Below are 13,886 nucleotides of genomic sequence, written 5' to 3' on the forward strand. Positions count from 1 at the left end.
TATCTCTGCATTTTTTTACCCTAATAGCATTGGCATATAGTAAAGGTTATGCCACGATTGCAGCTCTTTGGGCATGCCACAGGACAGTAACTCCATGTTTATTTGTAAACCATACAAGTGTTGGCTATTTTAGTGTTTTTGTTTAATCCGCTTTTATGTGCATCTCTGCAATACAAGGAAAATAGATTTTCTAGAGTGGATGATTTTAATAGAGTTCATTTCTTGGCAGTGTACGGTTATTCATAATCCTCTTAGTTTCTCCTGCTGGCAGAGTGAGGGTCAGTGTTGGGGTCCAGATTACCTATATATCTTCAAGATCTAGCATAATGACACTCTTGTCACTGTACCCATTTAAAAATTGCTTAAGGTTAAGTATTTTCAGTACTTGAAAACACTAAAACGTAATCATTGTGGGCTTAATAATTATTATGAATTAAAACAGCATGCATGTCTTTTCTGCTGCAGATAAACCAATGGTGAGCGTGTCTGTGAAATATCCACAAGGCCTTACAAGAGAAGGAGAAACTTTGGAGCTTGTGTGTAGTGCGACAGGTAAACCCAGGTAAGATGGAAATTATGCTTAAATTTCTATTAATTGCAGTGGTCAGATGAATATTAAGGCATTTTGTCATGTATTGTGCATGTCTTTGGTGGGTATAATTTCTCTGATGCTTAGGGCAGCAGTGTGCAGCAAGATTTCAGAGGCCAATGAGACCAGGAGGAGAAACCTACCCTGCTATAGTTTTACCCTGCAAATAGTCAGAACATAAATTGATGTCCAGAATATGGTATTCCATGTCCTAGGAACAGATAAACATTCTCTTGCAGGTTAGACAGTAACAATTATATATCACAGTGAAGGGCTACAGCCCTGTCTGAATCCCAACTTTTTATCTGCCTACAGGCCAGAGAGCATTTTGTGGCAGCGAGTAGATGATGATCTCCCTGAACACGTCCTCATCTTAGGTGACAACCTGCTCTTTGGCAACCTTAACAAGACAGACAATGGCACATACAGGTGCGAGGCCTCCAACAGTGTGGGCAGTGCTTCAGCAGATTACACTCTGTTTGTGTACGGTGAGTAATGGAGGTAAAAGATATGTGGGTCTAACTCTGGGAGGGAGAATCTGAAACGTATAAATTTACATCACAATCAACTTGTTATAACATCCATTTTAGAAACTTTACATATTGTTTACATAATGTCTTCCTATCTGCTTTCTCTAGCCTCATCCCCCTTTTTTACTCTCCTTACTGATGGGTGTTGTTTTAATGAAGCTTTGTTCATTCTCCTAATTGTTTTCAATAAGATTATAGTAATTATTAACGTGCCTGACTTGATGGATGAATTGGCAGTGAATTGTACACAAAAACACTGTGCTTGTGCACATCAAGTATTAATTCCAATGTGTAATAGTTAAATAGAATTTTATGCATTTCCTGAAGACCAGCTTCCATTTTTTTCAGTGGTTCTGCATTACTTTCTAAAAACAAATTCTGCCCACCTTGACTAGCCTTAAAATTCTTATTCACTATTTTATTTAATGCCATATTTTTCATTAAAACGTAACACTCTTCCTCGTTTTACTTTAAAGTCTTATACAGTATCCACAACGAATGTCTGATTTAAAACAGTTCCATTTATTATTGAAATACCTTCTAATACATGTAGGTCAGGGGTGGGCAACTTTTAACCAGAACTGGACTGATCATCTAACTGACTGCAAAGCTGTGGGACATATTTTATTAAAATGAAGATATCCTGGGAGTCTATGGAGCCTATGTGACAATTTAAAAAGTCAGAAGTTTGAAGCAGATTGTAACATGGTTGCAAAAACAAAAACTGTGATTCCTTTATAGTACTCCACAAAAGATAGAACAGTATAATCATAAACGTAATCTCTTAATATCCCTGAGATAGGAAATAGAAGGATCTGGAAAACAAAGAAAAAGAATTGCAATGCTGCCTTGTAAAATGTATACAAAAAACTATACAGTCTTTGAACATATTCAGTAACTTGCATACCTCTCTGCAATATATCACTTTAAACTAAGTGGAGAGCAAAGGCCATGACACACATTCTAGCTGAATTGTGCTTAGTACAAGGAAATAACCTTGCTTACCTATTATTATTATAGTATATTGTATATTATTATTATATTTCTGTACAGTCTATGAACTTGTAGTTTGTTCCTGGTTCAGCTGTGCATGTTCAATTTCTTGTTTTGATCTGACATCGAACCACAATGTTAGACTATACCCTATAACCATCCTGCTGACTACTTGTAAGCAGGCTTTATGAGTTATGAGGAGAAATGACTAATGGAGGCCTGAAATTACAAGTAACTCCTTCATAGAAGCTAAATTACAAATGAAAATAGAGATAATTCAGCATTCACACATTAATTTTTATGTTTACATAAAAGCACAATTTTAAAGCAGAGAGCAAATATGTTTTTACAAATATTAGTTTGTATATAAACAAGGTAAAATGTTCCATAATTTTAACCATGTTTATTTTCCATGGTTTTATTCTTTTTAAATAGTGTACTACCTGTTCACAAGCTAACCTCTGGTGGAAACATAATGTTTGCGGCACCTCAGGAAAATAGTAAAAAAACAACTCTGCATCATTTCTCATTTGTTAAAGCAAGATTGGCAAATCATGTCAGCTGGTTGCTTGGGAAAACCAGAACTGGACATGACTGTAATCTCTGTTAGCCTACCTGCAACATTAATAATGGTTTCTCAGAGCTCTCCTTACTTACCTACCCCAAACTATGGGTAGCAGCACTGAGGAATGTCTAACCAAGTACATCCGTAATAAGATAACACACTGAGGTATAGAATTACCTAATGCCCATAAACAAACTGCCTACACAAGTTAAAGAAAGTAAAAATGGGATTTTATTTTTTTGCCTTTACATGCCCTTTAAGTAGCCACAGACTGCTTTGACCCACCGCAATCCTCAGACAAATTGACTCCCCCCCCCCCAGCATAGTGAATATCTGAAACAGCCCTGATTAGATGTTGATCATTGACGTGGGCATTTTAGGACTGTAATGCGTTGCTATGATAATCCAAACACTGTATAATTCTCCAACAGCGTAAAGAATAAGCCTGTTGACATGAGTACTGTGCTTGAAGTGATGGGAATTAATGTAATTTTGCCCTGAAAATGCAAATGTGAGCACTTGCTGGCCGAAATCAGCCTTGTGTGTGCACAGGCTTATCGCATTCATCACTGTCACTTAGGGGCAGTTTAATCAAAATTAGCGCTCACCAAAGAAAAACTTACTTTCTACTTATCCTAATGAATTTTTTGCAGTAGAAGTGTATTTAACAATGGGTCACTGTTGGAGTTCACCATTTTATTAATCTGCTGCTAGAAATCCCTTGGGCATGAATAGAAAATGAAATGAATATTTCTGTGGTGAGCCCTAGTCTCACATTGATTAATCTGCCCCTAAGTAAGGATTGGCCTTTTCTCCACCTGTGTTTTTATGTAATTGGAGAAAAGGCTGTGCTATAGGTCTAAGCTTCATTTTAACTCAGGTCTGTGTGTGATAGTGTGTGTGAAAGCTATAATGTTATCAACAGAGTATAGCAAAAGCAGACAGGGCTGGTGATGTATGGCTTAGCAGCAATGGCAGAGGGAATGCTCAGGAATAAAACTATTGACCGTTTCTACATTTTGTTTTGAGAAATGATCCATTTAATGTGACTACACCTCATTCTTATACACTGATTTAATAGTTGCCTTTAACACTTAATGGGGTTATTTACAAACACTGGGCAAATTTGCACCTCCGCTGTAACCCCATGTCAACAATGAGATGACTTCCTTCCTTGACTTTGCTGCTGTTGAAATAAGTCACCACCAAGAATTATAGCAATTATACTCAAACCTTTGCGAATGGTTGCACTACATTGGACATTTCTCCCAGTCGTTTACCTCATCAGAAACCTGACATTTTGTCCTTGCAGCTTTCTGTAATCTCATTTCTAGCCAGAATTGAGTAGTTTTTCAGCTATTTTGGGTTCACTATAGTCCAATCTTTGTTTAAAGGGATACTGTTGCAGGAAAACATGTTTTTATGCATCAGTTAATAGTGTTGCTCCAGCAGAATTCTACCCTGAAATACAATTTTTAAAAGAGAAGACAATTTTTTTTAATATTTAATTTTGAAATTCAGCATGGGGCTATACATATTGTCAGTTTCCCAGGTTCACTCAGGTCATGTGACTTGTGCTCTGTTAAACTTCAAGCACTCTTTACTGCTTCACTGCAAGTTGGAGTGATATCACCCCCCCACCCTCCTCAGCAGCCCATCATTAGAACAATGGGCAGCTAACCAGATAGCTACCTGACACCTCTGTTGAAGGATTTGTTTGCATTGCTAAAGGTGCTTCCTAGCCCACCTAGTGGTAGACCTAAGAATAGCACCCAAGCAAGAAAAACCCTAGGTTGTACTGATGTGCACCCACCTGACTTCCGGGTTCCGTTTATAGACCTGCACCAATGACGTCCCAAAAGGGGTGGGGCGAGCAGGCATGTGTCTATAAAAGTTGAACCCGGAAGCCTGCATTGTAAGGTCACAGGCAGGGAGAGCAGGCAGAAGAGCTCAACCGGAGCCGCCCGTGACCCGGAAAGGGGGGGTTGCGAGGTTAGCCTGAACCTGCCCGATCCGCTGGTAAATCCACGGGTGTTGGGCTGGCCCGCACATCACTACTAGGTTGTGGTAAATACAACTGGAAAGGGAAAAACAATAGCTGTTTCAAAGCAGCTCTATCCTGAAGTAATGACTCCTTCTCAGTGCTCAGAATCAGGCACAATGCACCAAAATGGTTGCCCCCACACCAACATTACAGCTATAAAAAATCCTTTGTGGTTTAAAAAAATAAAATTTTAAATGGTACAGTGAATTAAATGCAATGAAAACAGTGTAATTTAGAAATTAAAAGTAAACATTAAAAATCCCTTTAAGCCTCTCCTCTCAACAAGGTTATAGAAATATGAATGTATTGGCAATATAGTCATGCTGGTGTAATACCAGGGGTATCCAGGGCTGCAAAACAGTATGCACCCTACGCTCACTCTTAGATTAGGCACTCTTTATTGTACGCAAATTTATCCAGATGGATTCTATGGCCCTGATGCAGCCCTTCAAAGCGTTTCATGTCCAGGAAACATATAATTTGTTTGACATTATCATTTTAATTTAATCCAGCCTGCAATTCTGTCATTTATTGTAAAATCGGCCTTCTTCACCGAAAACGTTTTAACCAGTTCTTGAGTCAGCTTAGACCCCAAGCAGGAGCTCCTGTTTGCGCTGACCACCACATTGCCATCTCTGCTGATGTCTCTGCAATCCTCATAGCTGTCTAGGGCAGTCCTCGTGCAGTTAAAGGTCTTATTTTTACTCTACTGCTCATGCAAAAAAATTAAAAAAAATATTGGAAAAAAGAAAATCTTGATGGTTCATGTGCTGAACAGGACAAACAATGATATTGTAGCACATCAGAAAGCAGATAGGCACGTAGGGGCTTATTCTTGGCTTGTGTTTATCTGCAGGCCAAGAATTTGTCTGCCTAAAGGGTAAAGAGGGGTTGTTTATACAGGTATGGAGCCTGTTATCCCGAATGCTTGGGATTTGGGGTTTTCCAGATAGAGAATATTTCTGTTATTTGAATTTCGATACCTTGTGTCTACTTGAAAACAATTTCGATTGAATAAACCTGGTAGGATTGTTATGCCAATAAGTATGGCTTTTATCTTCGCTAGAATCAAGTACAAGGTGCTGTTATTTTTTAAAATTTTAGTTATTTGAAGTATATAAGAAGTATATTTATTTTCAACATACAATAAGTTCTTTTTCCTCTACACATGTTGAAAAAACAATGTATATAGGTGTATGCTGCTTCTTTTTTATGGTTTCTTTTTCTTTTTTTTTTTTTTACAACATCCTGCTTGCAGTACCATACCTTTTTCTTTTCTTTGCATGTTACCTACTGATACTATGTAGAAGACAGCCATTCTGCTGATTTCTGTATATCACACTGAGTGCCCAGTGTCATTTGTTTTGCATGACTATTTTCTTGATTTTCCATTTATATTCTATTGTGTTCTCAGAAATATATGACAGGCCACAGTGCTCACAAAGAGTCCAGTAAGAACCCGTAAGAAGAACTGTGAATGGTGTTATTTTGTAGTATTAAGATGAACCTTAACCAGCATTTTTTTTTGCTCAGAAAAAGCATTTCTCTATAAATCAATCCATCCAGTAAATCTATGTACTATTTTTCCTTTTGAAGGGGTCCTTCCTTGGGCTCCATTTGCCAATACTCACCCTTCATTAGTTAATGTTTTCTACATCTGGTTATATTTACAGCACAGTCATTTTCTCGCAGTAATATAGAAAAATTTCAACACATTGGATACTGCCAAGTTTTCTATCCTTTTAGTTTAATATATAAAGTTCAAGATTGAACAGTCACATTATAAAATGTGACTGAATTAAAGAACGAGGACTTGTCAATAATAAACTAAGCTGTAGCAAGCAAAGGCAGTAGGTAAAAAAAGAGGGCAAAAAAGATTTTGTCCTGTATCAAAAGGAGTATAGACCAAATGGAAGATGGTGTCATTATTTCAGTTTTAAAATGCTTTAAATCTGTAAACACAATTCACAACTATTCATTTAAATGTGACATGATCAACTAAAGCCCACAGCAGATCTGCCACTGCTTTTGGAATTCACCCGTCAATCATAAGCTTTCCTTTTCTTTTATGCATTCTTAATGTATCGCTAGCCCTATTTATTTATTTAATGTTTTTCATTTGCCACATTATCTTAATGATGACCTTCTTTGCAAGTTCATTTAACAGTCTATATTTGGACTGACAAGATGAGCTGCTTGTATACCAGCCAAAGCAAAGTGATCCACCAAGCTTAGATTTGGTGGAAAAATTCCCCCTACAGGAAGTCTGGCCTCTGCTTGGTTTGTACTTCAAGGAGACTAAACCTAAGCATTTGCCATTGACAGGAAAACAGGAGTCTAGCCATTCTTTATCAGCAAAAGCTTTAGCACTGAATTTGCAAATTGGCCAACTGTATAGCAATGACTTTAAAATAACAGGCTAATTCGAGGTCTTGCTCTGGCAAGAAAATCCATTAAAAAGCCATGCAGAATAAGTCGCAAAGCTTGAAGTAGAAGGAAACTGAAGCCAAGAATGATAAAAAAAAAAAAAAAAAAATTAATTTTCAAAACATTTTGCAGTAGTGTGAATAGATGTCATGTTTTGTTAGAGTAGAAAAAGGGGCACACAACAGCTGTATAAGAGAACATAACAGGCAAGTTATTTAGGATAACAGTTAGGTAGGGCCATAAGCCAAAAACATTTTTCCCTGAGGAACACAGACCTAAAAACTAAAATTGAAACTGATAGGAAACCAACTTTGGAAACAACTGAGCTTCATATAGCAATAATTCTAACTTTAAATTAGTACTCTAAGAAACCCAGTTAGTCAACAATGAAAATCGCAACTGAACGTGGAAGCAAGAAAAAAAATGTTTTCTTCTTTCTGTTCAAAGTTTCTTTTAATCAACACTCTGGTCTGGCATCCAGATTCCTATTTGCTTTCTGAGGTCACAGTGGGGGAAGTAGGAAAGAGCTGTTTAAACTTTTCTAGCAATGAAATGGTTGTTTAAATACACATTTAGCAAGTAGGAGAGAGAACACAGCATTTTCTTATAGCGTGAGCCCCTTCTGTGGTACAGAACTAAGATTTAAGAAAAGAATTTGGTAAAAATGCAGTACATTATGTTTTTGAGTTCTGTGCCAGCACAATGCAACCACATCCCTTTAGCAGTGAAGTTCTGTGCCTCCAAATATACCTCCATAGCTGCACAGAGCACGTACTTTGAAAGATTGAAAGCTGGCAGTTACTCGAATTAGGGCCTGACTTACAATATACTGTATATATTCAATATAAATGAAACTACAAGGCTGGTAAATAATTATTTCAGTTTCTCGTTACATGGCAGCTTTTATCCAAGTCAAGGATCTGTCTAGAATACCTTCAGTTGTTTTCAAACTACAACTTGCAGTATCCAAAGAGATATGAAGCATTTTTGAATTTATGCTTGAACTTTCTAACTCAATAACAACTAGAGGTCCTGCTATTGCTGTGTTGTTTCGGCTCCCCTCTTTATTTCCTTATGCCCTTCCATCCCTTATATTTTCTTTCAAATCTTACTCAAGATGCTCATTAATATTATTACTAGTATTCTGCTAACACATTTCATTGTGCTCGGTTATCATTCATGTGTTGCTGATGTTTTATTTTTAATTTTTTTATTACTCTTGCAGATTGATACCATTATTCGATTTTGTATCAAGTGCTCATGGGTATTTTGCTGATATCAATTCCTGCTTATTTCCCTTTGACATTGTGCTTTTTCTGTGATGTATATTTTTTTTTTAAATTTTGTGGTTTTTTTTGTTTGTTTTCCTTGTTTTTTTCCCATCCAGATCATCCTACCACCCTCCCTCCACCCACAACAACCACCACCACAACCACTACAACCACCACCCCTTTCATCATCACAGGTATGGTACCCCTGCTGTGTTTGTATGTGTGTGTGTCATCTCACTGCATGGGGCTGGTGCAGTTGGGCAAGAAGGATTTTGTAACTATAATAATGTAGACTGTAATTGATTTAAGAATTGCTGTGCATTTTGATTCCAGTCACGTTTCAATTTGATTGAGGGAATTTTGTATAAAGGTTTCATATATTAAAAAAAAATTGCCTTGTACATTTAAACGTTCTGTGCTTGTACTGAATTCTTGTAAAAAGTTACCCAGTAGCTGTGGTACTTTATACATAAAATATAGTTATTTTTAGCTCTGAAGGTTGCTGTGAATGGCCCTACAGGGTTGTATTCATAATGCAGAGCCAGTAATGACAGGAAATTAAAATTCTTCAAATGCATGTACAGATGATAACTACTATGCTTTTTATAAAATCAGACTCCATTACGAAAAGCATAATAGTTTTATCTAAATGTACCTGTAGATTGAGTTTGGCAGACATTTTGGGATAAGATCATAAATATGGGTAATTTGAATAATCTCCCTTGAACACCATAAACTGGTTGGGGTTATGTTTAGATAAATGAGGGATGAAAATAGTACAGCTGAAAAAAAAATGGACATCTGACGCAAATAAAACAATTACCTGTACAGAAAGAAAGTATTATGTCCAGTAATATGTCTCCCTTGCAATCATTTTTTTTTTTAAAGGTTTTTTTTCATGCATTTATAACCTAAAACAACATTAGACAGTGCAACGTTGGTTCTATGAACATGTTACATTTCCATGCCTAAGGTACAACAAATACACCTGTAATATTCAGTCAGTAGCAGTCTACTAATGGTGGTGTTTCCACCCCTGGTAGAGAAGGAGGATGACTTTAAGAGCCCCAGTGGGGAAGTTCCTATTTTTAGGTGGGTGACCAAATAGTGTTAGTCTATAGCCTCAACCCGTCTTCCACAAACCTTGTCATATTTTTGAGGGCAACCATTTGCCATGTAGGTGAGTTGAATCAGCGGGATGAGGGTAGAATGTGCCATCTATTGAAAAAGAATACACTTCCTGGCATAAAATAATAGGGTTCTGAAAATAATATATGTTGCTGAATCAAACAATATCATCCAAAATGCCAAATAGGCATGTCTTGAGTGCGAGTATTTTAGGTAAGGATGTTGTGTTTTGGATATAGTCTAGGACCTGTTCCAAAAAGTGGTAGATTGGTGGACATAGCCATAGTAGATGGAATTAATCAGTGTCAGGGGCACCACACTTTTAATCAGTGTCAGGGGCACCACACTTGGGGCAGTGGGAGGAGTCTCAGATTCCCATACAATATAACAGTCGGGTGAAACCTGGATTAATTTATCTCTTGTGGAAATCAGATATAGGCCTTATCTGTATAGTTTTCATTGGCAAACTCCGGTAGATCTTGGCGCAAAGTAAAGTGAGCTGTACTGAAGGGAAATTGTAGGTTAGAGAGAATTAGGGAGTATAGTGTGGTGATCAACCCACATTAAACCCATTATCCAGAAAGTTCTGAATTACGAAAAAGCCATCTACAATAGATGCCATTTTATCCAAATAATACATTTTTTTAAATACTCCCTTTTTCTCTCTAATAATAAAACCATCCCTTGTACTTGAAAATTGAGAAATGTTATGGTAAATTACACAATATAATAGATCTAGCCCACTAGCTTCAGTGCATTATGATTTTCATGGAAAAATTATTGATTTTCTGGTTCTCTCGTATTCCCACCACCAGAATTGAGCATAAAGAATTGCAACTCTGCGTTGCATGATGCAGGAGGAGTGTGACAGTACATGTGCATCCCCTGGTACAGTCCTAGCTTGAGTGTCATTCAAAAGTCACCAGCTAAGATCACCAGAGAACACAAAGTGCTATGGAGCCCTACATTTACCATCTGCTTATGACAATTAAGAACAGGGTTCCTTTGTGGAGGAAGCAGACCCAGCGGCTGCAGGGGGCCCCAAGAGCTATAGGGGCCCCATAAGGACCTAATTCATATACAATTTAAATAAATATTGGTAAAACAGGTCAACCTCTAGAAATTTCGGGGGCCTGAAAAGTTATTTGCTGTGGGGCCCAGTAAAATCTAGTTATGCCACTGCCTGTCAGTGCTGAACTCTGCTCTTTGGAAGGATGGCAGCATTGAAAGTATCTGGCACAAGTGTTTTGTGCATTGGGCTTTTTGCTGCACTTTTGTGACTTTTAGCTCCCCTGCACTTGGGCCCAACCCTTTGTAAATGTCTCTCTAAGTTTTTTGCTGTTACCACTTTTGAAAGGGATATATAAGGTCAAGCACAATTATTCCCTCATCCCTATGTCTTTTTAAAAGTTTTTTTTTTTTATGCTTCTGCATTGACATTTCTCCAAAAACCTTTCTAGTTTCAGCAATTAATTCCTATTCTGACCTATGCATGCAGATTCCAACTAGGGATGGAACATAAAGGGGTAGTTCACCTTAAAATGTACGTTTAATAGATATACAATTTGCAATCAGTCTTAACTTTGTCTTTTAAACAGTCTTAACTTTTTGTTACAGCAGCTATCCAGTTTGGAATCCTGTCTGTTAATTAGTTGATAGGGTCCCATTTAATCTGAATAGAAGAAAGTGTTAATAGAACAATAAGTAATGGAAAGTATCGTTACCAATAAAACTGCATCCTCACCGGGTAACTCTTTTTATGTTTGCAGTGACACGACTTTAAATTTGAAACTTAAAAGAGTCAGAATTTGGTGGATAAGCTATACAAAATGAGGACAAATTAAGAATAGCTCGTTCTATACTAAAAGGTTAATTCAAGTTGAACTACACCTTTAACAATAGTAGATCACAGGCTAGGAACACCCTCCTAAAACTGGCCATAGATGCAAAGATCCGATTGTTCGAATCCTCGAATGATCAGACTTCCCAATCACTAACCATTCAGATCAAATAAAGTAGAACAGAACAGATCAGCCGATGTTATGTCCGGCAAAAACTAGTGACATTCTCCCACTGAAGATCATTCGATCGGCAATATACGCAAATTTTCGGAAAGCTGACAGAAATCTTTTAGCCTTTCCGATCGACCAAATGGCCGATCTCCGCCGGACGAAAAATATCGGGACTCTCCACACACGGTCCGAAAATCGTACGAATCCTCAAATCGTACAATCTGATCTTTGCGTCTGTGGCCAACTTTACTCTGCTAGAAGCCATACTAGTAATTATGGTCCAAGGTGCATGACTATATATTTGCTTCCTAGTACTGGAAATCACTTAACAAGTATTGAAGTCTGTGAATTAAAATCTATCCATCAATGTTTTCTCTAAGCTGTGAACTTGTTCGCGTGCACACACATTTTGAGGCACATTTGGTGTGAAAATCTTAAAATCTAAAATTTTGCAACCATTCTGACCTGCACAAACCGTTTTTAAAAATGCTCACGCAAGTTTAAAATGTGCGCGTAAAATAATTTTTTTGCGCACATAGCCAAGAAGGAATTTGAAGGAACATTGCTATCCATAACTTTCGAACACAGAAATGTGGTTCAGATCCTTCACAAATCGCATCCATGTACCTATATAATTCTGATGTATAATGCTCTTGAACAGCCCCATCTTCCAATCAACCTTTTTTTAAGTTTGTTATGACCTGGCATATTCCATGTAATTCTAATAGTAATTGAAAGAGAAGTAAGTTTATCCCTTTTGAATACATAATCAAAGAAGCACCAGCTGCACAGATTGTTGACAAGCTCACTATATAGCCAAGCAGTTGGGTAACCATATCTTTTTTGCTTTTTAGGAGCTGGGGCAACTGCTATAACCTATTGAATGCATGGTAATGGATTGGGAATATTGGCTGTTTATTTTAGTTGACCATATAAACAAGAAGAATGTTATTTATGTGGTCACCATAATGATTGCTGCCATATTAGGCGCTATCTGAAATAACTACTGTATTTATGGATATGTATTTCTAAATATTTGTGGGTTTGGAATGAACAGGAGTAACAAGTAAAAAAAAAAAACATATTTGCTCTTTGTTAGTTCTGTTATATTACCCCCTAGAGTAAGTCTATTTCTTCGTTTATGCCTCAAAGTGTGCTGCCTCCCTTTAGATGTTAACACTTGAAACACTCTAAATTAAAATAAATACCACAGTCAAAGAGAATTCAGTCTGTTGTGCGGTGAGCAGAGAGTCATTTAAGTGGCTGTAAATATATAATCAAGCCCAGAGGAAAGGAATTTCAGAAACCAGCAAAACTGTCGGACAATGCCGACTGAAACTGGTTGAAATTGTTTGGATTGTGTGCATCATTCACTTTGCCCAAGGTTCCCTTCTTTCATTTAGAGCTTCAAGCTCTCTACACAAGGAGGCACCAAGGGCATATTTCCTACACCAAGATTATGGCCTTTACAGTTGAATTACGCACTGTATGATATTCAAAGCTGTTCTCATTAAGTCATTATTTTCCCAAAGTATAAAATGTAGTTCTTTTGGTCCTAAAGGGATCTGACCTTTTCAGGTCTGGAGGTAAGTCTGGGATGTCTCTCGTGTATGACTGTCATGTTTTCCCTTGTCTTTCTGACTCTCAATGATGTGTGAGATTCATTATTGCTTGTGTATTATCTGTTCCCTTTATTTTGTCCCATTTTTTTTCCTTTTTTGCATGCTGTTCTTCCTGTTTCCTCCCTTCCTCCTCCTCTTCCCGTGTGTAGACGCAAGTGCAACGACAGAGCCTGCAGTTCACGGTTGGTATCAGCTTTCTGTACTTTTTTTCAGTGCTGAAACAAACCAAGCCTGCAATGGGAAGGAATGCAGTAAAGAGGGGGTATTCAAAGGGTTTACATGGCAAGGTGACAGGGTGTCTATTCTGATTCAGAATTTTAATCTGTTGTTTATTTTACCTTGGGTCTTAAATACACTATAATCTTGATTGAATGTCTATACCTGCTCTTGCCTTGCATAGTACTATCTCACACCCAGGCTTGGTTTAGAAGTTCACTTTTCACCTCTTTATGTGCATTGTCCATATTTTGGTCCATTCTGAAATCCCTGCATGAAGTGCATGAAATGATGGAGGGCTGGAAGATGCTGAATCTAAAGATTTTTAGGCGAGACTCCAGTGTTAATATCTGCCATGGATGAAGCTTAGGCAAAAACAGAATTATGTGAACATAAGACAAAAATGGGTCCAATAATACAGACAGATACTTAAATGATTGGCCCCAGAACCACAGTACAGTGGGTATTTGTAATTTAATATTATAAATC

The 13,886-nt window shown here is 37.4% G+C and overlaps 1 protein-coding gene across 8 annotated transcripts in view; it reads left to right on the forward strand.

Annotated features, from left to right (window-relative positions):
* cadm1.S (cell adhesion molecule 1 S homeolog) overlaps nt 1–13,886 on the forward strand; it is a 117,500-nt gene that overhangs the window by 84,652 nt on the left and 18,962 nt on the right. For 5 of the 8 annotated variants that reach the window (XM_018227747.2, XM_018227745.2, XM_041571382.1 and 2 more), the window contains 4 exons: nt 466–562; nt 905–1,077; nt 8,536–8,613; nt 13,331–13,363. In XM_018227747.2, coding sequence (XP_018083236.1) covers nt 466–562; nt 905–1,077; nt 8,536–8,613; nt 13,331–13,363 — 381 coding nt within the window. The remainder of the gene's footprint in view (nt 1–465; nt 563–904; nt 1,078–8,535; nt 8,614–13,330; nt 13,364–13,886) is intronic. The other 3 variants (XM_041571383.1, XM_041571384.1, XM_041571386.1) reach the window with 3 other exon arrangements.

The sequence above is a fragment of the Xenopus laevis genome, chromosome 7S, assembly GCF_017654675.1.
Source record: "Xenopus laevis strain J_2021 chromosome 7S, Xenopus_laevis_v10.1, whole genome shotgun sequence".
NCBI lineage: Eukaryota > Metazoa > Chordata > Amphibia > Anura > Pipidae > Xenopus > Xenopus laevis.